At 36.3% G+C, this 27,083-nt stretch overlaps 2 protein-coding genes across 2 annotated transcripts in view; both read right to left on the bottom strand.

Annotated features, from left to right (window-relative positions):
• Nucleotides 1-18,148, bottom strand: part of LOC310739377 (uncharacterized protein) — a 32,245-nt gene extending 14,097 nt beyond the window's left edge. The window contains exons 1-2 of the mRNA XM_083565303.1: nucleotides 18,013-18,148; nucleotides 2,925-3,069 (exon numbers count right to left, since the gene is read on the bottom strand). Of these exons, the coding sequence (XP_083421429.1) occupies nucleotides 2,925-3,069; nucleotides 18,013-18,070 (203 nt within the window). The 5' untranslated portion in view covers nucleotides 18,071-18,148. The remainder of the gene's footprint in view (nucleotides 1-2,924; nucleotides 3,070-18,012) is intronic.
• Nucleotides 18,149-18,429: 281 nt separating this feature from the next.
• LOC310739312 (nectin-3-like protein) overlaps nucleotides 18,430-27,083 on the bottom strand; it is a 58,784-nt gene continuing 50,130 nt past the window's right edge. Inside the window, exon 6 of the mRNA XM_083565154.1 lies at nucleotides 18,430-22,078. Within this exon, the coding sequence (XP_083421280.1) occupies nucleotides 21,324-22,078 (755 nt within the window). The 3' untranslated portion in view covers nucleotides 18,430-21,323. The remainder of the gene's footprint in view (nucleotides 22,079-27,083) is intronic.

Genomic DNA, 27,083 nt, shown 5'->3' on the forward strand with positions numbered 1-27,083 from the left:
GCTACAGAGATGCACTGCAGCATGAAGGCCTTCATTTTTTACAGGACAACAGGTGAAGTGTAATGCATATACAGTGGAACCTGGTTATGTCGATGTCCTAGGGGGTCGCCAAAAAGCATCGAGGTAACCGATGATCGCAAATCCCCCCCCCCCTTGTGCTCGATATATCAGGGTTTGGCGACATAAAAAAGTCGACATAACCGATAAAAAATGCTTAGAAAAAGTGAGAATTTGGCGGTTCCACTTCAAAAACGTCGACTTAATAGGGTTGTCGAGGTAACCGAGGGCGAGATAACCGGGTTCCACTGTACAGTAATGATATTCTGAAAGTGACCTGAAAAACTGTCATACATTCTGTACTGAATAATTCATAACAACTTATCGAATTAGTAGAGAATACTTTATTTTTTTTAGCTAAATAACTAATGTGCCTTGTCATGGTTATATTTTAAACTTTGTCATTCATTTACTGAGCAAGCATACAGTTCACAGGGAAATAATTCATCACTTCATAAATGCATTTGTTCTCAAATGTTGATGAACAAGCAAGACATGTTAAGTTTGCTCTTTAAGATTTGCATTAGAGCTTTAATATAATTGTAATGCAAGGTTACTTTGGTATACAGCTTATAAATGCCCAGAGTGACTTACAAAAATGTTTGCAGTCTATATCAAAAACACACCCTCATGTGAGTTTACTATGCCAGGTCTAAGAGTAGTAGTCTAAGAGAGGGGAGTGCAGTGTGAAACATAAGGCTAGGTTGTTTTATAATACTATATTAGTATAATGAGCTAATTCAAGGGCTTAGTGAAAAGATATGTCCTGTTCTTGGTACTTAATAAAGTGCCAGGAAAGTATAATGTACAGAGTGGGGTAAACAGGCTCTGGTTTATTTTTGCCTTTGTCTGTTCCAGTGTTCCTGTTTTTTTTTTGTTTGTTTGTTTTTTTGTTGTTATTGCAATCATCCAGTCTTGAAATGAAAATGTACTGAACAAACATCTGAGGGATCTCTGTGGAGAGAAATTATACATTTAAAAAAAACAATCTCAGATGAACAAAAAAACGTCATATTACACAATGTCATTGTGTATATTCCAAAAATCAAAATGGAAAAACTATGTTTGAAATACAAAGTATACCGTTATTGCTTTTATATGAATTAAAAGGCTAAGTAGTAGCCAGGTGCAGCTAATTAAATACTATTTATAGATCATCAGTGTAACCACCTTTAAAAAGCAGAAGTTGTAGAACGTTACTAATCTGGAACATTCAGGTGTGTGTACACACAATGCCAAGAAGCGATGATTTTAGAGAAGCAATTGTTGCTGCCAATCAATCTGAAAAGGGTTATACAGCTAGTTTAAAACATTTTAAAGGTTATCTCAGGGTCTACAGGCCTCAGTTAGCATTTAAAAGTTCATGACATTACAATTAAAAAAAGACTAAAGAAGTATGGTTTATTTGGAAAGGTTGCCAGGAGAAGGTCTCTTCTCTCTAAAAAAGAACATGGCAGCATGAACAAACCACAAAACTTCTGGAACAATTTACTCTGGGTACATGAGAATAAAATGAAGCACAGCATACAGTACAGGCACAAACACCTCATAGCAACAGTAATGCACAGTGGTAGGGGGAAAGATTTGTGTTTGTTTTGCAGCCACATGACCTGGGCACCTTACTGTCATCGAGTGGATCATGAACTCCTCTGTATTCCAAAGTATTCTAGAGTCAAATGTAAGGCAAAATTTCTGCTTGGCCAAATAAGTACAGACCTCAACCCAACTAAAATACACTTGCATGCTTTTCATGGTCATCCAATGCTATCTAAATAATTTTACAGGAATTCTTATATCTCATATTGACAATTATTTATTCTTTGCTAACACAGCAGGATTTTTAAAGAATGCGGTATTCCTAAAATGTCATGTTTTTTAATGTCAGTGCGAGCTAGCTGGCAAACATGAGCTATTGTCACAAGATTCCTAAGAGGATGTTAGACACCATATTTCTTTTGTAAATCTATAAACAACTGGTATGGAGTAATTGTCACCTCCTACACAAACCTTTTCAGGGTGTGCACTTTATCTGAAGACAGAGTTCCTATACTTCTAGCAGTAATAGTGAGCTGTAATCTGTCAGTCTGGGTTCAAAGGACAGTCAGTAAATGGCTGAGAAAGCACAGTGTTTTCAATAATTCAGCAGTTAAGTGCCCATACAGCGCCACCTGCCCCATAATGCACATCCGAGTACAGAAAGTCTGCTGACTCATGCTACAGCATTACACCACACACACACACACACACACACACACACACACACACACACACACACACACACACACACACACACTTACAGTGTTACCAGTAATGATACAGTATTAACCAGACACAGTATTAAAGCAGGAACTGGTCTTCAGTTAGAGAAGCTTGACATTCCCGGTTCCTGTGTTTGCTTTTGTACATTCTATCTGTCCGTCATTTTAGTTCAACATGATTTGTGTGTATATATATATATATATATATATATATATATATATATATATATATATATATATATATATATATATATATATATATATATATACAGTACAGACCAAAAGTTTGGACACACCTTCTCATTCAAAGAGTCTTCTTTATTTTCATGACTATGACAATTGTAGAGTCACACTGAAGGCATCAAAACTATGAATTAACACATGTGAAATAAAAAAATAAATAATACATTGTGATTTCTGGATTTTTTTTTTTTAGATTATGTCTCTCACAGTGGACATGCACCTACGATGACAATTTCAGACCCCTCCATGATTTCTAAGTGATATTCTAAGTGTTTATGCAGTATTGTACTATATGTTGTTTGGTAAAACATTTCAGATAAATGAACTTAAATGTAACATATGAAAGCTATGAAAAAGTACACTTACATTTTGTCAGCATGTGTATGTGTATGTGCCTTGCGGGCATTAAAAAGGACAACGGTGAAGATGATGATGAGGAATAGCGCCAGCACAGCTCCCATAACAGCTCCTGTCACAGCTATGGAAGAGGTCATCTGCTTCTGAGACATGTCTATAAGGCAGTGAGACACAGTTAAGCCACAGCAAATATATATACAGTGAACTATCAGGTTAAACAGCAGTGTGACCATGTGGTATTGGAGAGCTTTAAAACACCACAGGGGCTATAAATTCTGATGCAAAACATCTGTATCGGAATTGTTTTATTTTCAGAGTACACTATTGTACATAAGGAATTTAACCCATCTCTGTTTGTGCTTATAGACATTTAAGCACATTCAATACACTTTTGTATTTGCTATGTGCAGAAGCAAATACAATACGCTATTGTCATTTTAACAATCAGTCTCCAGAGATCTTCAGGACAGCTTTCAGACTGCTAGACTGCAGGACTAAAAAAAATTCCTACTTGCTTTTTAGTTTCATAAGGAGAGAGAGGTCATTCTGATATAAAGCTCATGGGACAAATCCCACATTCATTAACAGAAGAGGGTTTTTAGTGCTTTCACAGTGCTACGTGGCACATTTACCTGTTTCACTAATTTATCAGTAACTTCTTTGTCCTGGTCAAAATCATGATGCTGTAATGATGCATTTCTTAATATTTTAAGAAACAGCTAAGCTGTGTCAAGGTGAAAATTTGGAAGTTTCCCAGAAAAGCATTACAGGCAGACACAAACAATAATAAGTGCAGGAGTGGGCAGGGGGGGTTCAGAATCAGAAACTCCTTAATGCACGAGTTGTGTTACAGGAATTGGTTTTGGGTTTGTGCCAGTGTGCAACATTTATACAGTACATAAACAGACAGTGCATCAACTTCAACAATCAGAGGAACAAACAAACAGTGCAGCAGGATCAGTCAGTGCAGATTGTTCAAGAGAGATGAGGCACAATGTCAGTAAGAGGTGTTTCAGTTCGAGGTTGATTTAGTTGAGTAACTAAATACTGTCTGGAGAGAATCTATAAAGGTGACGTGCAGTTAAGGAGATGATGGACATTTAGAGCCTCAGCAATAGCATGTTGACAAAGAGGTGGTTGTATGCTTGGTGTCAGCAGCATTTATTACTGCCCATATCTTTGCCCTAAAAGAGTACGGACAGTTATCTTCTTTATCAAGAGGATTACTTGCTGCAGTCTGGTCTTCCAGATGTAGAGGATTTAGACTGTTATGGCGGTAGAAAGAAACATTCAATAGTGGCTAAGTAAAATGTTTTTTTTTTTAGGACCATGTGTTGAGACAGATTACTTCCTGAGTTATTAAACAAAGAACAGCCTTTGCTGTGCTTTCATGAAGATGGATGCTGGGTTGTTGGCCCATTTCAGTTGGTGATGGTAGCCCCTAAAATTCAGAATGACTCAAACACAGACTCATCTGAGCATTACTCTGAGGCTGACAGGCAAAAGGATCCTTGCACAAGTCAACCAATATTTCAACCATTTTGGCAGCTTTAGGCTCAATGCTGTTATTGACAAACCATTGCTATATGATTACTTATGGGTGCCCATTACAGTTGTGTCATCCATGTACCTGATGATTTTGATGTAACTCTGTATTATGGTGTTGTCATTTATATAAAACTAGTACAGCAGTAATGAGAGAAAACTGTGCCTGTGCTGATTGTTAATAAGTCTGAAAGGTGGGGGGTCAAATCTAACATACTGCTTCCTTCCGTCAAATTCATCTTTTTGCAGAAGCAGGTGAGAATGCAAATATGCAAACAGTTCCATGAACCTCTAGTGCAAGCAAAGCAGAAACCAGTAAGTAAAGTAAGTAAGTAAAGTGTATAGAGTACCAGATTAAAGCACATTAGCAAACTGTTTAGCACAAAAAAAGGTAGCTTAAGGAGTTAGTTTCTTAGGACACTTCTGCATTATGTTCAATTTAGCTTGTAAGATCAAATACATTGCTTTAAATCTATTTCACATTCAACACTGCATGATAAAGATGACAGCAATATGTCACAAACAAAAGGGAGTGCTTAGCACAGCGCTACTACTAAGTGTGTGATTGTGTTACAGTAGTTTGTCAGACCGAGTGTATTATGTTGTGGTTTGGCTAGGGAGGACTGTACTTTAATTAGTGCCCCATACTGCCATGCCTTTAAAGCCTGCTGAGCGATCCCGTCTTCTGCTTTGTTTAATTCACCTGCTTTCTCCGGTGGTTTTATACTCTTTTGCAATGTGATTGAGTAGGTTAGCCAAGAACCATGGGGTTCGTTAGATCACAAGCTCGTTATCCCCACAACAGGGGTTGCCTTGGATGAGATTAGCATCTGTTAATTAAGATGAATTAAACTCAAAAAAGCCCTTTGGCAGAACAACAGGTGGTCAGTTACACAGCCAACATTAGACAGAACAAGCACACTGCATCTAAACGGGGCAGACTGTGGTGGTATTAAGCGTGAATACTGGGAGGCTCAGAAAATAAACTAAATCAATGTAACACAGATAATGTGAAATTCTAACCTTTACCATGATGTAGAAGTTTCTTAAATAAATCTGTATATTTCTGTTATAATTCTGTTTAGTTATCAGTTATAATAAATAAAAGCATGAACCAACAGTAATAAGAATGAATTTAATGTAATTTTAAAGGAAATATGTATAATATGTTGTAATACAGTGTACCAGAGCTAATTTTAGATAAGCTGAAATATTCATTCATTCATTCATTTTCTTCCGCTTATCCGTAATTCGGGTCGCGGGGGCAGCAGTCTAAGCAGGCCCCCGCCTTCGACTGCTGCCCAATCCTCACAGCACCGTCCCTTACGGTCCCTCCTGCAGGTGGTGAGCCCACGGGAAGGCGGCCCCACGTCACTCCGACGTCACGGACCTTGATATTTCCCTCGTAAGGGACCCCCGGAGCATAGAGGGTTAAGGGCCTTGCTCAAGGGCCCAAGAGTGGCAGCTTGGCGATACCGGGGCTTGAACCCCAGACCTTCCGATCTGCAACCCAGCGCCTTAACCGCTGGAGCCACCACTCCCCCTTAGCTGAAATAATTTTTTTTTTTTTTGTCAAGCATGAAATACTTTTGTAAAATTTGCAAATATATTTGTTCGTTCTTGGCCATAATTTTAAAGAAATATACAAACAATATTGTTTGCAAATAGATTAACACAATATTAAATATTAAATGAGAACTATTTCCAGAAAGTCGTAATAATCTCATTATAAATATCATCACAGCGGAAAAAGTCTGTTCATTTGCTTTTGCTTATTTTTTGCAGATTTTGCTTCATGTTGAGTTCTTTTATATAACCTCAGAAAATCTGTGAACTTGGGAAGCTGGAGCCAATTAGGAAGCATGGGCAAGCTGAGGTTGCTTCGTTCTAAAAAAAAAAAAAAAGGGAAAAAAAAAAAAGAGAAGTGCTATTTATTTCTCACACTGAACCAGAGTTTTACAGAAACACAATAAATGTAGTATATTTCAAATTAGCAGCTTAGAGACTTCAGACTTTATTTGGATGTAATTATTGACACTTGACTGAACTACAACATGCTAATAAAACTAGTAGTTGTTAGTTGTAGTTGCGATACATTGTATTTTATTCTATATATAGTAAGCTGTAAGTATTCTGTAACACTAATCAAGCAGAATATTAGATATTGATATTAAGCGATACAAAATAACTACTGATACTTCACTGCTTACATCACCATTATTTTTCAATAGTTAATCTTCTGCCTGAAGATCTACTACCTAAAATATCATAATCTACTGCACTACCTGTGCAGTATATAAAATGAAAATGTCTTGATGAGCTATTGTACAGTAGGTCTGCTCAAAGGAACACGGGGTCAGCTGTTTTTATCAGAGGGTCAAAGTGTAAAGATAGAAACTATCAATAACCGACTGGGTTAATTAATCAAAACAATTAAATACTACAACCATTTCTACCACTACTACTAACATCATCAAGGACTCTTCACATCCCGGACACATACTGTTTAACCTTCTTCCATCAATACAGGAACAGGAATACAGGACACAGGAACATACACACCAGAACCAGCAGGTTCAGGGACAGCTTTTTTCCATCCACCATCACCCTACTGAACTCTACACTACACCGTTACATCACTGTATAAACACTGTATATAACTTCTGTACAGTTGTACATATAATTTACATATTGCATACTGTAATTTTTATACCCCTTATATTGTGCCTTACATACATCTGCACTACTATCTTATTTATGTACATATATATATATATATATATATATATATATATATATATACACCTTACTGTACATCCTGCCTAATATTTCACATTTACTTATACATATATTTAGTGTACTTGTTTATTCAACTTTTTTCAATGCCATAGCCTTATAACCTTCTACTTGTTGTATCTTTACAACAGTGTCTGCACATTTTTCACTGCCATAGACTTATTATAATAATAATAATAATAATAATAATAATAATAATAATAATAATAATAATAATAATAATAATAATAATAATAATAATAAGGGGGAGTGGTGGCTCCAGCGGTTAAGGCGCTGGGTTGCCGATCGGAAGGTCTGGGGTTCAAGCCCCGGTATCACCAAGCTGCCACTCTTGGGCCCTTGAGCAAGGCCCTTAACCCTCTATGCTCCGGGGGTCTCTTACGAGGGAAATATCAAGGTCCGTGACGTCGGAGTGACATGGGGCCGCCTTCCCGTGGGCTCACCACCTGCAGGAGGGACCGTAAGAGACGGTGCTGTGAGGATTGGGCAACAGTCGAAGGCGGGGGTCTGCTTAGACTGCTGCCCCCGCGACCCGAATTACGGATAAGCGGGAGAAAATGAATGATGAATGAATAATAATAATAATGTCAGCATCATTATTATCCTAATTAGAAATAAATAAAACAATTTTAGACAGAGCACAAGTTTATCGTTACTGTTTTGTTCTATATTGATTTTTTACACATGTACTAACAGTATTCTTTTCTTTCTAACGGACATGTATTACAAATGTATTACTTATTACTAAAATGTTAAAAAGTGAACTTTAAAAAATATTACAAAACCTTTAAAAGTAATTTAATGCAGAATATTTGTTTATCATTAAAGCCTTATGCCTTTGTAGGTTATTGTTCATTTCTGTCATGAGACCTTGACTGGCTAAATAAAAACCACACACCAACCCCGTGCTCCTCTGAAGAGACCAACAATAACTCATTTAGACATTTCCATTTTAGACACTGTGATGGTGGATTAAGAGATGGTGGAGAAAGGTCAGGCGTTGCTATTTAGAATTCATGTTGATGTGATATGTAATTAAGCAGCAGTTATTTACACAAGAGTCATAGAATTATAGTAGCTCTGCAGGAGAAATGTATGACTAATTTACTTAATCAATTAGTGCTTTGATAATAGTGTAATCCTACTCACTGATTAATCCACTAGCAGTCCTCTATACACAACAGTGGAAATGAACTAATCATTTAGTCAGTTTCTTGCATAGAGTTTGAGATGTAAAACAGTGATGTAATGTATTCTTAATTCAGTAATTACTTGGAATCTGGAAAATACATACCTACCAAAATCAATAAAGGTTTTAATTATTTAAACATGTGCTACATTAACCAGTTCTCATGAAATAAATGTGTGTGTTTAAGTACATATTAATTACTAAGAATCTGTTTGCAATGTGTAATGTCAGACTTTAGTTTTGAACAAAATAACGACCAATAAAATCCTTTGGTATGTGTGTAAAAATAGAAAGGTGGCAGTTAGGTGGGAAGGCGACTGTTACTGAGCAACAGGAATTAGAACACTGTTAACACATGGCACGAACTGATAGACACTATTGGGCTAACAGATTTGGAATAAGGTATAAAGGCCTCAGCACACTTTATGCAGGGACGATATTTAGCTTTCACAAACATTTTTATGCGATAGTAGAGCGTGTCTCACGATGCGTGTCTCACATATGGTAGCTGAGCTAATTCTGCAGACGAACATGTTAGATGACCAGGCATGTGATTGCCAGTATAAAGCCACAGACTATGTATGGTTGCAAACCCAAGAAGTTGAATGATTTCCGTGCAACTCTCATAGATGTCACCTCAATATTAAGTATGCTGAGACCTTTAGGAAGGGGACATTTTAGTGGCTGTTTTAATAAAATAATAAAACAATTTTTTATTGTTTTAATTACAAATATGAATATACTACACAAATCAAATGTACAGTCATGAAGATTTCATCCTAGATGTGTTCAATAGGGCTGATCTCAGAGTTCTGTAGCAGGCCAGTAAAGATCTTCCACTCAAAAAACAGGTAAACCTTATCTTCATGTAGTTTGCTTTGTGCACTTTAGGCAATGTCATGCTGGAACAGATTTGGGTCTCATAGATCAACTGGAAGGAACATGTATTTTGTTATTTTGTCCACATTGTGTATGATTTGGCTGATTATTAAGCTTTATTGTTTTTTTTAGTAAAACAGGTAATCAATTCAGGGATCTTTAAAATCCGCTTATCCAGCATCTTGTTTAGGTTCTACATTTTCCTGTAACAGCAGAGATATATAGAACATAAGTCTCCACTCTAAACAAAATACTTAAGTGGCAGCTTCACAATGGAAAATGGTATCAAATATTCAACATGTTGTTCTTGTTTTGGACATTAGCATTTATCTCCAGGTTGAGGATGTTTGTATAGAGGTTTCATCTAATTACATGTGCTTCCGAACAAAGAAATAATAAGGCACTATGTGCCAGGACGTGGTGAAGGCAGGAATACACCAGCATACTGCCGTCTGGCTGCTTTCTACCACAGATGGGCCTCCCACAGAGAGTCACAAGACTGCTTTACAGTTCACTTCATATTGAAATCTTTTAGCTTCTCACATACCAAATACCACACAGTGCATGAGAAATAGCATGCTGTGTTCCCTAAGATTACGCTCATTCATTTGAAAATATTATAAACATCAATATTTGAATACCAGTCTCTTGTCACAAAAGTGTTTATAATAAAAATAATAACACTAACAAAGATGGCAAAAGTATTGTCATTTTTACTCAAGTAAAAAAAAAAAACATGTAAAGATATCATGTGGTAGACAACATTCAAATAAGGAAATATTTTAGAATTCAAATAGTTCAGCTTCAAATTGTACATACAAACTAAAGTAAAAAGGTCCAACTGTTACATTAGCTGTTAAGTCTGTCTCGATTTTTCAAATCAAATATTGGTTATACTGTAGCTAAATGATGATACTTTTGTAAAATAAACAAGTACTGTAAAAAAAACTTTAGCTAAAGCTGATGGCCAACAGCTTTTTTTGTAATCATATTTTGGAAGAAAAGCAGAGAACCCAAATAAATTCTTCAAAGACATGGGAAAAAATACAAAATTTCCACACAGACATTAAACTGGGAGTGTAATGCAAAGCTACACACCATACAGCTTTTTCAGTATACAACTTACTGCAAAAGTCTGTGTTCCTTTATGGTTTAAATTTTTTTTTTTAATAAATAAAAAGGAATTCCAAGAGGGTTAAAGTAACATGTGGGCATATCCTATTTGAAGACAAAATTCTGATTGATCCCATATAAAGGAGGAATCTTGTATTAAAATGAATATAAAAAAATTAAAAATAAATAAAAAATAATAAAAAAAAAATATATATATATATATATATATATATATATATATATATATATATATATATATATATATATATATATATATTTATTTTTTTTTTTCTGTCATGATCTACTTAATCTCTAGATCTGACCTTAAAATGGACCATGAAATTGTATGACTTTTGTATTTATAATAATGAGGAGAAATCTGTGAAAATTAAAACACAATATGCATTGATAGTTTGCTTGCTTCATTTTGTCCAATAAAGATGCACTTTACACTTTTGCACTTTATAGTATACTGTATGTGGTATGCGCTTTGACCTGAACAAGTTTTAAGAACTTTTGTTAGTTTGAAAGGGTTCAGAGGCAAGACATTGTTGCCTCTTAAGCCTCCAAAAAAATTAAGCAGTACCTTGTTTAGCCAGTTAACCCCTTAGGGAGTTAGTTACTTAGATATGTCATGATGGATGACTTCCCTTTCAGGAAGGAGAAAATAATTTGAGAGCAATTCCATGCTTTTAAAGTACCAGCAGTTAAAGCAGTTAAAGCAGTGAACCCTGTCCTTTGAAGAGGTACTAGTAGTATTGGGAGATGTTTACCTTTCAGATAAAATGCCAGTACAGAATGCTGATACAGCAAGCATGGCTGACTTTAAAGTGAAGGCAGATTAAATGAGCCACTAACGGGTGGTGGCATAAGCACAGGTTTGGGATGTGCAAGTCTACTCAGGTGTGATTATATGGATCAGGTATGCTATTGTTATGCATTTCACCTAAAATTCAGAGTGTAAGAAAAGTCAAAAGGTCAGACAGTCAGAGCACTGGATTGATTGTCATTCTTAGGATAAACAGGAGAGTTTTAACAGTAGAAATTCCTTTTAGTGATCCAGAGTCTAAGTTACATTTAAACTTGTGTTATATATATATATATATATATATATATATATATATATATATATATATATATATATATATATATATATATATATATATATACAGTGCCTTGCAAAAGTATTCGGCCCCCTTGAACTTTGCAACCTTTTGCCACAATTTAGGCTTCAAACATAAATATATGAAACTGTAATTTTTTGTGAAGAATCAACAACAAGTGGGACACAATCATGAAGTAAAACGAAATTTATTGGATATTTCAAACTTTTTTAACAAATAAAAAACTGAAAAATTGGGCGTGCAAAATTATTCAGCCCCCTTAAGTTAATACTTTGTAGCGCCACCTTTTGCTGCGATTACAGCTGTAAGTCGCTTGGGGTATGTCTCTATCAGTTTTGCACATCAAGAGACTGAAATTTTTGCCCATTCCTCCTTGCAAAACAGCTCGAGCTCAGTGAGGTTGGATGGAGAGCATTTGTGAACAGCAGTTTTCAGTTCTTTCCACCGATTCTCGATTGGATTCAGGTCTGGACTTTGACTTGGCCATTCTAACACCTGGATATGTTTATTTGTGAACCATTCCATTGTAGATTTTGTTTTATGTTTTGGATCATTGTCTTGTTGGAAGACAAATCTCCGTCCCAGTCTCAGGTCTTTTGCAGACTCCATCAGGTTTTCTTCCAGAATGGTCCTGTATTTGGCTCCATCCATCTTCCCATCAATTTGAACCATCTTCCCTGTCCCTGCTGAAGAAAAGCAGGCCCAAACCATGATGCTGCCACCACCATGTTTGACAGTGGGGATGGTGTGTTCAGGGTGATGAGCTGTGTTGCTTTTACGCCAAACATAACGTTTTGCATTGTTGCCAAAAAGTTGGATTTTGGTTTCATCTGACCAGAGCACCTTCTTCCACATGTTTGGTGTGTCTCCCAGGTGGCTTGTGTCAAACTTTAAACGACACTTTTTATGGATATCTTTAAAAAAATGGCTTTCTTCTTGCCACTCTTCCATAATGGCCAGATTTGTGCAGTATACGACTGATTGTTGTCTTATGGACAGAGTCTCCCACCTCAGCTGTAGATCTCTGCAGTTCATCCAGAGTGATCATGGGCCTCTTGGCTGCATCTCTGATCAGTCTTCTCCTTGTATGAGCTGAAAGTTTAGAGGGACGGACAGGTCTTTGTAGATTTGCAGTGGTCTGATACTCCTTCCATTTCAATATTATCGCTTGCACAGTGCTCCTTGGGATGTTTAAAGCTTGGGAAATCTTTTTGTATCCAAATCCGGCTTTAAACTTCTCCACAACAGTATCTCAGACCTGCCTGGTGTGTTCCTTGTTCTTCATGATGCTCTCTGCGCTTTAAACGGACCTCTGAGACTATCACAGTGCAGGTGCATTTATACGGAGACTTGATTACACACAGGTGGATTTTATTTATCATCATTAGTCATTTAGGTCAACATTGGATCATTCAGAGATCCTCACTGAACTTCTGGAGAGAGTTTGCTGCACTGAAAGTAAAGGGGCTGAATAATTTTGCACGCTCAATTTTTCAGTTTTTTATTTATTAAAAAAGTTTGAAATATCCAATAAATTTCGTTCCACTTCATGATTGTGTCCCACTTGTTGTTGATTCTTCACAAAAAATTACAGTTTCATATCTTTATGTTTGAAGCCTGAACTGTGGCAAAAGTTCAAGGGGGCCGAATACTTTCGCAAGGCACTGTATATATATCAACTTATAAACTAAAAAACTATATAGCATTTTTTTTTTTATCTGCTTGTTATCTACTTGTAAGTAGATCTGTGCTTTTTTTTTTTTTTTTTCCAGAATAATCCACATTTTTGTAGCACAATGCTTGATTATCCCACCTTTATATAAATATATGAAGGACACACACACACACACACACACACACACACACACAAATATATATATATATATATATATATATACATACACACAGTATATATATAAAACTATCGGAAACAAATGTTCTCCTGAGGGTTAACTCACTTTCAGTAAGCACTTTATCCTGGTCTGAGTTGCGGTTGATCCGGACCGCATTCCGGGAACACTGGGCATGAGGCAGGAAATACACCCAGTATGGTACACCAGTCTTTCTCAGAGAACCATGCACACACACATTCACACAGACATAGAGGGCAATTTATCATAGCTGATCCACTTACTGGCATTGTCCTTGGTAGGAGGGAGAAAAAAACAGGAGAACCAGGAGGAAACCAACATGACATGGGGTAGACCGACATGACAAAGTAACTCCATTCCATTTCATTGTCTCTATCCTTGTACTTTAATAATGAAATGTTGAACTTAACCTTATACAAACTCCACAAAGGCTGCAAGTTCCAATTTGAACCTATGACCCTGGAGTGAGGATTGGCAGCACTACCAGTGTACCATCACACTTTCCTAAAGGGGTAAGTGAACCTGATTATCTATGCTGATTTCAGTATTTCAGCATGGAGGAGGAGATGAGGAGGTGTTTAGGGATTGGGTTTAATAGTGGTTTTTTTTTATGTATTCTCTTTAGGCTGCTGAGAGAATTTTCACCTTCACCTGAGATGCATATCTGATGATGGGTCCTTCTGACACTGACTTTTACTGACTCTCTCCCATGTTAGATGAAGGTTACAGAATTTATTTGCCTTTATTTTTTCCTTATTTCTTTTATGTTGTTCATCCAAACATTTTAAAACCTTTTTCTCCTGTTTTATCTCTTAGCCATTTTTTTGTTCTTAAATTTTTTTCTTTTACAAACAGTTTTTATCCTTCTTACTTGCTTTCATTTTCATTCATCTCTTTTCTTTTCTTATTTTAATTCCCTTGCTTCATTCCCTTTAGTTCCGAAACTTTGTTTTTTTTTTACTTTTTTCCACCCAGTTTATTTAATCTCCCAATCAACTTTACTCTCTTGCTTTCCTTTAAAAACTCTTACAACAATCTGTTATTTTGTTTTTATTTTCCCCCATATATTCCTTTTTTGATTTGTTTCCTTGCTTTATTTTTTGCAATTGTTTTTTTTAAACACATTTTTATCTTCTGTCTTCAACCCATTTTGCTTACTTTTGTTTTAAACCCTTAATTATGTACGTTATTTTCCCTTTTCCAGCATTCTTATATATTAAGCTTAATATAATTAACTAGATCCAGTACTGTGCAAATTTCAGTAAGTGCTCTGTTAATTTCAGCAGGCTGCAGGGAATAGATTATATGAGCATGCCGAAGCAATAAAATGCTCCGTAAAATGTTTTAAATGCTCAGAACAGCTGATCATCCCACTGTAACTGTTATAGTCTATTTAGAAAGGAATTCATTATGGTGTGTTCTGTAACTACAAAGCATTCTACTCATGGTTTTGTTTTAACAAATTAAACCATCTCTCTCTCTCTCTCTCTCTCTCTCTCTCTCTCTCTCTCTCTCTCTCTCTCTCTCACTCACTCACTCACTCACTCACTCACTCACTCACTCACTCACTCACTCACTCACTCACTCATCAGTTTCCTGCTTTCATGACTTCTCATTCTCTCTATCCTCTGTCTTTCCTTTCTGAATTACCCCCATTGTCTGCAACTCTCTTCCTTCATTGCACCTCTTGTTCTTCTCTAATGGAGAGTGAAAGAAAAGTGCAGGTATGGCTTATGGGAAGTAGCCCTCTATCAGCAGCCATAGAGAAGTGTGTTGCTATGGGGACAGTAAAGATGGCATGGGGCTGGGAGGGAGTGGTTTGGGGCTTTGATGGCCATTCTAGTGAGCTAATTTCCCCACACACATCCAAGCCTTTCATGCAGGGGGTGGGAAGGGAGAAGACAGACGGCAGGAAACAAAGGAGGCACAAGGCACTATGAAGCTCATGAAACCTGGTAATACTGCTTTCAATAGTTTCAGCTGCTCAAACATTGGTTTAGACCCACCACTGCGCCCATTCCTTTGGCTGATCTTCCCTCCCTCAACCCTTCTCACATCTGGGGTGAAATGGATCATGAGAACAGCAGTGCAAACATGGATCCAAGCAGGTCCACTACATCCCTTGGCTTAAGTGCTTTCTTAGTTTAACCTCAGGCTGAAAATTTGTGCTTTGACCAAAAAAAAAAAAAGGAGCTTCTGACAGAGGTTGTAAGAGGGAGCTTGAGCGATCAAGCAAAGCAAACACGAAAAAAGTATGAGGTAAAAGGAGCTAGTGTGACAAATCAGATAGCCGTAAACAAGCTAAGAGCTAGAGAGCAGGCAAATCCAATAACTGCTTGGGGCATGGTGTCAATACACATCAACAATGTTAATGTACAGCATTTGTTGTTTTGTTTTGTTTTTTATTAAAAAAACCTTGACTTTATAAAAGTAACTGTATATACTGCAAATCACTTGGATTAAACAGTGTTCTAAATAGAAACAGAAATAATAAAGCACAATTTTTATTATTTATTTTTTCTTTTTAAAGAAAGCTAACCAGAAAAGTTTACTGGGCATCTCCTTTAGACTATACTTGTGCATCAATAATAGTATCCCATTGAAAATTTGTACTTCCAAGCAGGCAGAGTATTACATTTTTAAAATAATTTTTTTTTTTATCAGAATTTCTAATAATCTTATAGCAGAAGTGTGCAATGAACTGCTTTTAAACCGATACCCGTCCACCTCTAAAGAAAATATGACAAATCAAGCCTATTCCAGCATTTATTGATTTTGTTTGTCCCCAATAGTGTCGTTTCCAAATTAACTAAATTGATCTGATCCTGACCAGGAAAAAAAATTGATTGGAGATGAAAGCATGAATAGGATAAACCCAAGGAAATGCTTGTTAATATAATTAAATGGAGTCAGTACTGACTAAATTTCAGTTTGTGTTGTTAACTTTTGCAGGCTGTAGTTTAAAGGGAATAGATTACACCAGCATGGCAAAGCTATAAAATGCAGCACCATGGTCTGTAAAATGTTTTACTTACGATCACCAATCATCTCAGTGTAACTGTGAATGTCTATTAACTAAAAAATCACACACACAAATTGCACCCATTACCACAATTAGAATTATTTTGTCTCCGTCTGTGATATTTTCTAATGACCCATGCTGGATCTGGTTCCTGGGATATAAACATATTTGTAATTTTAAAAATAGAAAATTTAATATTAAAATGGCAAATAAATATAAAAGCGGCAAAATTAAAACCTTCAACGCAACACACATTTATTAACGTCCTTTCTAAACATTTGTTTAGAAAGGACGTTAATAAATGTTAACGTTAACAAATGTTTAGAAAGGACGTTAATAAATGTGTGTTGCGTTGAAGGTTTTAATTTTGCCGCTTTTATATTTATTTGCCATTTTTTAATAGACATTCACAGTTACACTGAGATGATTGGTGATCGTAAGTAAAACATTTTACAGACCATGGTGCTGCATTTTATAGTGCCATTTTATGTGCCAAGTCTCAGACAAGCACCAAAATCCGCCATGACGTGCACATCCGCCAATCAAAACAGTCCATGTGAAAACATAGCAAAAGTCCGTTTGGTGTCATGATGATTTAATTTAAAACACCATTATTACTTTAAAACATTGACAAGAATATTTTGTCTTCATGCTCTATGCTGAGTATGGTTTCACTATTAATGAACATACATTTGCATAAAGAATCAACATTTGTCTATGCCCATGTTGATTAGAGCATAAAAAACTTGAAGTGTTGATTAGAGCATAAAAAACTTGAAGGTGAAAGTACACATTCTTACATATTTAAAGTCTGAGTTCCCTCAGAAACATATTGTGTATTGCTTTGTTTATTCTTTGCCTCACACTTTAAACACATTTTATTATTATTATAATTATTATTAAACTTGAAAACATACACAACAATGCCAGGGGTATAAAAAATAAATTAGAGTTAGCGCAGTGTCAGCGTGGCTACTCACTATGTAGCAGAAATACTGTTTGTAGTATGTTGTTCTGCATATGCAATCAACATATGGATTCCTCAGCGTTTTAAGTCCAGCTTCAAGAATTTCTCTTAAAAGGAGAAAATTATGACAATTCCACATATCAAGGGAGTGAATGAAAGAAGGATGGAAGGAATGAAGACAATTGTTAAAGTATGAGGAAATAAGTAGAAGAGTTACAAGATGGTAAAACACATCTTGAGAACATTTTATATTAAACACACACACACACACACACACACACACACACACACACACACACACACACACACACACACACACACACACAAAATGGGTTCTAACAGATGTAAAATATTTAGTTTTGGATTAATTTGATTTATTCTGATTTATTTAAAATTGATTTCTTTTTACAAAATATTATTAAATTTAATTTTATATATTTAACCAAGAAGGTTATTATTTTAAATTGTTGAAAAAAATGTTAACTGATGATGTTCACAAATGTTTATAATAATAATCTGCGTTAATAAAAAAACAAGCAATTTTATTGTTGAAATTGTACCAAACTATGACTTAAAAACTGAGGTACGTACCGAACCGTGAAGGTTGTGTACTGTTACATCCCTGATATATATTCCTGTGAAACGTCATACTAAGTTGAAATGTCTGAGTAGTCTAGTTTGAATGCTTGGTTGAATGCACATCATTGATTCAGATTAAATGGGATTATCAAAAGAATTAACTAGAATGAATTTAAAAAAAATAATTATACACAAAAAATTAAGGGATTTGGTACAATATTGTGATTATTTTTTTTATGGGGTTATATTCGTTTGAGGAAAGAAAATGACTAAGGCTGAGATTAAGTAAAAGATCGGAATCAACCTGAAACAAGCCCACGCATCACATTAACAAAAGATCATCAAAGGAAAAAAAGGTGCTTTATTTCAAAACAAAACCTATCCCAAACATTTTATTTATTTATTTTTAACAAAAGAATGCTCATTCCATACAGCTCTTCCACACTTTTATTTATGATTATTCTATTTAACAGTATCTCCTCTGTAGAAAAAGAAAAAAAAATGGTGAAGAGAGGAGCGCAAGTGGTTGAGAAAACTCTGTAAGGCTGAACACTTTATCATAAACAGTGAAGTGGAAGGCGTGCTCTAATGTGCTCCACCACTTCTCAATCGTTATACAGGAGAAGAAAAAACATATATACAGAATAAACAACTCATTTATTTTCACAACTTTTTTCCCTTCAAATACAAACATAATAATTATTATTAGATATCACCCTTCAACAAAATGTTTAATTTTTCAGTTTTTTTTTTCTTTTCTTTTCTTTTTTTCTGCATTGCAACTCAAGTGTTACAAATGTCATATTGGTGAGCAAAATATGCTATTGTCTGACTTCAGGAAAAACAATAAAAATAATGGCACAGACAGACAAATGTCTTCTAAAGTGGCAAAGGCAAATGGAAGAACTGGAGAAAGTCCAGGACCATGCAGGACGCTCACCAACATACCTGCACTGATCATTTTCCTCAACACTCAAAAAACAGATACTCATACATTCACAGACAGATCATTATAACATGCCTTCAGAATGCCACTGTAATAAACTACACCTTCACAATAAGGCACTGCTCTCATCTCCCTGACCTGGACACAGTCATAATACGTAGAACTAATATTTATTTCTCTTCTGTTTAACGAAGTCAGCAAAACTCATATTAGCCAAAATAACAATGAATACTGGGACTCTGAACCTTTTGAATGCGTTCACACTGCTAGATCGAGAACTGTTCGACGAACTACAGTGTCGAGGTTCACACAAATTAAGTGTTTTTACACACGTTGCACATGCACATTAATAAAAAAAAATTGTTGTCATCATGAGCACCAACTCCTCTCAATGCTTCCTCCACACGAGTCGCTGTCTTGAAAAGACATGGTTAGACAATTTAGCTTTTTATGAGAAAAATACTCATTTTAAATACATTTATGCTTGAACGGACTGCACGTTATGCGAATAAATGCACCGAAATGAAGATAATTGTATTGCGGTTATGTGAAAAAAAAATGTCAGCAAAATATCCAATGCTAAATCTTGGCATCACAAATAGGAAATGGTCACAAAAATACTAAAATGTAGTGAACAATCAGGAGCTGACTATAAATCACCACACAAGAAAAGTGCTGCACCATCTCTAAATGCAACAAATGAGGAACTTACTAAAACAGGTTCTTTTTTGGCTGCATGTTTTAATATAACTTATTAGGTTTGAAATTTTGGAAACCCTTGACCTTGTCAGTTTTGCCTCTTTTTGCAGAAAACTAAATAAATGAATGATTGTCAAGAAGCTGACCATTAATTAAATACATCTGTTTTGCATATTTATGTTTTTATTTATTAGATAAATTAAATTGCAAAAAAAAAAAATTTGCTTTACCCTCTCTGTAAAAAAATCTGCAGGAACGTTTAAATTGCGCAGCTCCAAACTACAAAGAAAAAAGCTTTTTACATTTAACTGGCCACCTTAATCTGAATATGAAAAATTAACCTAAAAGTATGAACAAAAATGTGGAGTGGAACAGGAGTGGAGGAAGAGAGAAAAGTTTAAATGATGACAACAGAGGACAGTTATCAGAAAAACTTCATAACTGATGAGACTGAGTTCATCACACAAGAAAAGGCACTAAAAGAACAGATTCTTAAAGAACTGAGACAAGCTTAACTGAGGGGCACAGCACTGCACATCAATAATCAACATGACTGGGCAGTGTTAAGAAATGGCCATGATTACTTAAATTATTCTGGTATATAAACACATCTCAGCCACTTGCCTTCTTTATGAAGAGTAGGGTATGTGTGTGTTTGTGTGTGTGTGTGTGTGTGTGTGTTTGTGTTTGTGAGTGTGTGAGAGAGAGAGCCAAATCCTCCCTGTCTAGCACTGTTCCTACAGCTCACTCCGTTTAAACGCCTGAGGAGCGAGACTTTCAAGCGTTGCCATGGTAACCACGCCAGATGGCGGACTGGTGACGAACTAATTTTTGTTTCTGTTAGAAGACAATATTAATTCGTTTCATTAGGTTTTGTTACTCTCGCCCATCCTTTAAAAACAAAACAAAAAAGCTGAGATCTACAGATTGTGTACAGCTTTGCCTCTCTGTAATTCATTTAAGATATTTTCAGGTATTAACATAAATCTTAAATCAGTGACCGCGGAGCATATTTATATATGAAAAGTTGTCAAATATGAAAACTCTACCTGTATTTACAAATGTTGGGCAGTTTTTGAGGTTCACCTGCCATACAAAGCAGATCATTGTCATTCTCTATCAATCAATGGACCAGCAAAAGACCACATCTGATTAGATTACAAATGTTAGCAAGATTTCTGTAGTCCACAAAAGTCCACAAATCATTTTTGCTCAGCAGTGGTCCTGTAGTTGTCTCTTTCCATTAATAGACTTGGAAAAAATATTCTGAAATTGACGCTAAATATAGAAGGGCTACAGTCAGTACACAAATGGTTAACAATTCTAGTTTTCTTAAGATTTTTTTTTTTTATGCCAGGAGAAATACTTTTTTGTTGTCTCTATGGTAGGTGAACCTGCTAAAAGGCCCAATATATGCAGAAAAAAGGCAGGTATTCCTTAATAAGCTGGTAACAGGGTGTTGTTTTTATGTTACCCATATATCCTTTACATCAACCAAAAAGTGACAGGTCCCTCTGAAACAGTAGAAGCAGTGAAAAAGGTGCAAGAGGTGCTTTTCTATTTCTATTTTTTTTCTTTTTTTCTTCAGTACATATTCTATTTCTACATCATATCCTTTTGCAAGTGTGACGTCTTTAGAGGGTTGTAAAGCAGTCTCTTTCTGCAGTGCCGCCTTGCTTTAGACGTACCACTCCCGGCGGGAGATCATGGAGCCATCTGTGTGTGACACGTAGTCACTGTCATAGCAGTCCTCCGGCAAGAAGGGGGAGCCATTTCCAATCACCTGCGGGCCAGGATATCTGCGGGACTCTGCCTGGAGTGAACTCCTGTGCTTGTGTGGGGTGCTGAGGAAGCTCTGGTGGTTTGGTTGGTGGTTGGGTTGGGGGGTTGGGTGGTGGTTGGATTGGTAGCTCTGCTGCTGATTGTGGTTTTGATGGTTCTGGAGGGTTTGCTGGGTGTTGGCCTCTCGCAAAGCTCGACTGCGACCATTCGGGGATCTCTCCCGCTCAAAGCCACCCCACTCCTCCCGGTCTTTGTCAGTGAGGATGGTGCCGTTGACATCGCTTGATTTGAGCTTGGTGTCAGGACTGGCTCTGTCTGCATCATTGGAGTAGATGTGAAGTTCGTGTGGTGGCGGTGGGGGCGCTTTCTGCATGTCTGAAGGTCCCAGGTACTGCTTGGTGTAGTAGTCTCCACGGAAGGTCCGTCGCCGCCGCTGGTAGTAAACTCCACCAAGCACTAGAAGCAGCAACAGGAAAAGAGCTCCGCCAACCGCCCCACCTACAATGGTGCCCAGGTGGCCCTCATGCAGCGGCGCCAATGTTGGTGAGGTGAAGAGGGCTCGGTGCTTATTGCCAGGCGCTGTGACAGAGATGTCGGCGTTAGGAAGGAGCACATGGGTTGTGGAAGGCATAGTGGTGGTGGAAGGAGGATCTAATGAAAGAAGGAGGGAGGAAGGGGTAGGAGGAAGGGAGGGAGGAACGGAGGAGGCATGGACAGATAAAGAATAGGAGAATGTCAATGCCAACTACATCCAGATATTATTTACATTTATCACATGAAATTCTGTCCAAGCTACCTAATGACATGAATGTTATAGACATGACAATTAAGCTACATATTGTTCTACAGCCATGAATGCAGCAGTTTAGGGTTTGGTACGTACTGAAAGCAATTTTTACTATTTAAAATAATGAAACAAACCACTGTCTGCTTATATTCTGCAAAACAAAACTGCTGTCCAAGGCAGTAGACTGTGTCTAAAACAAACAAACAAAAATGCATGAGAGGTGGGAAAAGTAAATCAAATAAGTAAATAAAAATCCAGAGAGGCCGTGTGTTATTATTTATGTTTTATTTATATTTGATCAAAAATAATCAATGATATCAAGATAAAACATTAATATAATATCAAAACATTTTAATAATTTTCTAAAAAGGTTTGGCTTGAAAATGCAAGGTGGTCTAAATATATTAAATATTTACTTGCCAGTGTAAATTCAGCCAGTTTTGTTTAGTTGAGGAAAAAAAACACTTACATTTAAAAACAATTTGTCAGAAATAACAGTAGAATACAATATGTTTGAAAGGACACTTGGTATAATCAGAATTTTTTTTTAATTCTGATGGAGGCAACTGTTATCTAGTGCACAAAATAAATTATACACATTCTGTTTTTTTATTCATATAATTATAAAATTTTATATTATAATTAAATTAATTTAATTTTATTTTTATAACATTATCAACTACTACATTGTGTTTCCTTGGTTTCTTCACATAAAAAATTGACTATTTTGCTGCCCTTTTTTCCCCACTATATTTTTCTTAATTTAAAAGAAAATCTTTTGTTTATTATGATACAAAACTTTTACTAGATCAGCCCATACTATTTAATAACTGCTAGCATTATCATATTGTTTATTTGGTGTCCATCATAGAGTACAAATCCCTTTATGGGATCTGCTGCTATAGAATCAATAAAGTTTTAGAAGAAATGTAGTGATAAGCCTGGGACTTGCAGCTGCACTTTTGTCAGGTAAAATTGTAGTAAAATGTACTAAACAACTATGTAAACTTTAGGTGCTGTAGCATTGTCTATAGAACTAAAGAATCCGTCATTGAAGGCAAAGCAGGTGGCGTTTCTGTGTAGCTGATCCTAAATATTGACATTAGGTTTACTATCTTGATATCACAAGAAAACTTATCAAGTTTTGTTGAACAGCACTGCGAAATAAATATAAAACAAGACCTCTTTGGACCTCTGAAAGTTTTATGATAAGGGGTTTCATGGGGTTGTACATACTAGCGTCTCTCGCTAACTTGTGTGGAGCAACCATGTTAGCTGAGAGAGGAAGTACGGATGAGAAAGGAGGTGATTGGGAGGAACAGGGCAGGGAGGTATTGTGAGCTAAAAAGGGGGGGGAGGAAGGAAAAGTTACAGCACAAATCATTGCACCACAGTGAATAAGTCAAAGGTTATCCTAGAATTAGCTAGACGTCTGAAGAGGGTTGAACACCATAGCCATGCACGGATCGCCTGGTTTAATTTAAGCATTCTAAATCATGCATGTGTACTACGCAAAGCTGCTGGAAGATGACTGGTTGTAGGAGTCCATTCATCACATTACAGAATGTCCTGTCTCTACAGTATCAAGAACTATCTGCTTTCATTGGTATGCATGTGCGCATGCATTCAGCAGCAGGAGGTGACGTGTCCTGGAAGTTTTCCACCGGATGGATACAGTTAGATATAAAATGTTACACTTTCCCCAATGTAGTAGACCCTGATGTATAATGTAGCAGAACGCATGCATTCCTTTACACAATATTCCAACAGGCAAGGACAATGTGCAAAATGAAACAAGTACAGCACATATGTTTCTGAATGTAATCTTGTGTGTGTGTGTCAAGGTTTGGCTAAAGGAATAAAAAAATAAATAAAGAAAAATGAAGAAAAATAGCATCCCTCCCTAAAATTCCTGTCAATTCCTTGTTGTCTGGGTTCTGGAAGCCCAGCTTTCCAGGATGACCTTGCATGCGGTGGGATTTTACAAGAATTAAATGAATCCCATAAAAATGCAGATGATCTATACTTAAAAGCACAAGGGCACACAAAATGACATTTTAATTTCAATGTATTCGATTTGTGCCTGTGAACGTAGAGAACAATTTGTCCTGATCAATACACAGTAGAGCCCTCTAGCCTTAGCATGTCATGGAGAGGGAGAGAAGGAAAGCGGTGAGGAGGGGACAAGCTGCTGAAGGTCAGAATACATCTCACACACACGCACACGCACACACACACACACACCACCCTCTCTCTCACACAAACTTTCACACACATTCTAACACACTCACAGTCTCAAATAATGCTCATGGGAGCTTTAACCAAGACTGACAATCAAGAGAGTGTAAGACTGAATGTGCCTGTCAATGTCTATTGGATGAAACATGTTCGAGTCTACATGAAGTAGAAATGAGTCACAAAATCCACAACACGTTCCATTTGGCGGCTCTTGCCACATCCACCATCTGGACCAAATTTTTAATGGAGCAGTGATATTAGCAAGATAGCCGGAGCATCTAAAATCAGTTTTAGCACCTTTTGCAATCATCTACACTAGTATGCATTTTTCTGCTTGCTGTTGGCTATGCATTTTGTATAGAAAGAAAACCTAAAGCATGGTATTTGACTATTATACATGGCTATTAGAATACTCTATGCAACGTTTATCCATATGTTGCAGAATACAATACTGACTATAAAGCCACCTGACGATCACACCCATACATGCTTTAAAACAGCCTGTTCCAGATAAAGTCACCTTTCTGCTGTTATAATAACCTCCACTCTTCTGGGAAGGCTTTTGAACTGATTTTGGACACAGAGTCTGGCAGGAGTGTGGGGGTTGTGCTCATTCAGTCAAAAGAGCATTAGTAAGGTCAGTTCCAATTCTTCCCAAAAGTGTTCAGTTGGATTGAGGTCAGGGCTTTATTCAGGCCACTTGAGTTGTTCGATTCCAGCCTTGGCAAATGCTTTCATGGAGCTCGATTTGGAACATATTACTGTATGCAGGAACAGGTTTAGGCCTCTTTGTTCCAGTAAATGATATTTATATTCTATAGCATATAAGGACATTTCTATATAATTGAATTTTTCCTTTCTGGCAACAGTTTTAGGAAAAAACCCATGTGTTATGGTCACATGTCCACATACCCTTGGCCATATATTATATGTACTAGGCAAATAATAGGTTGTTTACTACCATTGTTATTAACTACCACTGGGCCATTTCATTAGATTTTTCAACCAGGAATTTCACTTTGTACGTCACTCCTCTCATCTGTGTTTGCTTTAAAGCAGGAAGTGGAATTGTATATTACAGTTTATTCTACAGTTTTGTTCGCAACACCATCAATGGAATAAAAGCGATTCTTTCCTGGAATGTAACTTTTGACTTTTAATATTAAAGCTCATCAGATGATAATGATGACGAGGACAAAAGGAATGCAACCATTGTGTAAATGCAATATTAAAATTGTGATAGTTATACTGGTAATATCGGCAGTGCTGGCGCATGATGATAATCAGAACAGCGAGACTCTTGCTCCTAAGATATTGCTTTAACAAAGTAAAACCTTTGGTTTAATTTACAACAAACTATTAAAATTGCACATTTCCCCAGAAAACATTTGATCTGTTTTCTATGTTCTATTGTGCATACAATGCGAGTTTCATAATAAAATATTGCATTCTGTTTTTATTTACAATTTACACAGCATCCCAACCTTTTAGGAATTGTAAATTCTAACAAGTTCTAACAAGATTTGACAGTGGGTTTCTTTAAATCATTTTTTTTGCTGCAGCACATCTCAGTGATGTTAAGATCTATCCTGGGTCAAATAAAGTCTTTCTTCCTACTGTAATTACATGTGTATTAAGTAAGAAATAAAACCCCTCCATGCGGTTATTTAAAAAGAATCAATGATTGGGGGATGTGAACTATTCATTACTGAATTATTGAAACTGTTTATTATTTTACTTTTCATAATGTTATAATGAAATCATTGCTTTACAATGAAATGTAGGGCTGTAACGATTCCTCGAGTGATTTGATTACAAAAATTCATTCAGAAATTAATTTGTGGTAATAAAAATGAAGAAAAATAAATAAATAAAAACATTTTAAGAGACCAGTTTTATTTTCTCTTTCTTATTTAGTATTTCTCTTTAATAAAGAATCCTATCTGATGATTTGAATAATCGATGGAATAATTGTTAGAATACTAGATTACTTAAATAATCGATAGCAGCAGCCCTAATGAAATGCATAATTGGAAAAAAACAGTTATGATAATAGAAACAAGAGTTCAGAAGCTTTGTCTAGTAATGTGGATGTGTATGTAGCTAAAACTCTTCTCAGAGCAGATAGAAATTTAATTTGTCTGAAAAAAACTCCCATGAATCTCCATGCCTTTATACAATTACTAATGTGTGCGTGTGTTGTGGCTGGTCCTCATGAGAAAAACTTGTCTTTCTCTTTCTTGCTTTATCATATATACACACAGAGAGACACACAGACAGACACACACACTCTTAATGTCTCACACAGCTGCAGAAGAATGTCTGCCACAGATACCAGAATCTCTTGATTGAAGCCAGTGATGCAGCACACTCACGAAAGTGAGACACAAATACAACATCAAACACATGCTTATGTAATAATGCGTACACACACACACCAGTGTTTAATCTCTTTAAGGGACAACATGCAAAAAGGGAGATGAATAATGAAATTGTAAATGTTTGAAATGAGCTTGCAAATATTTAATGAATTCTTTTTTCTGAGCAGCACGACAGGTGGAGTGAGGGGGAAAATGCATGCAGGTGCGAGATGTTCTGCAGATACTTCAGTGATTATACAGCCCCATGCAC

The sequence above is a fragment of the Silurus aristotelis genome (genome assembly GCF_946808225.1).
Source record: "Silurus aristotelis genome assembly, chromosome: 16".
Lineage (NCBI taxonomy): Eukaryota > Metazoa > Chordata > Actinopteri > Siluriformes > Siluridae > Silurus > Silurus aristotelis.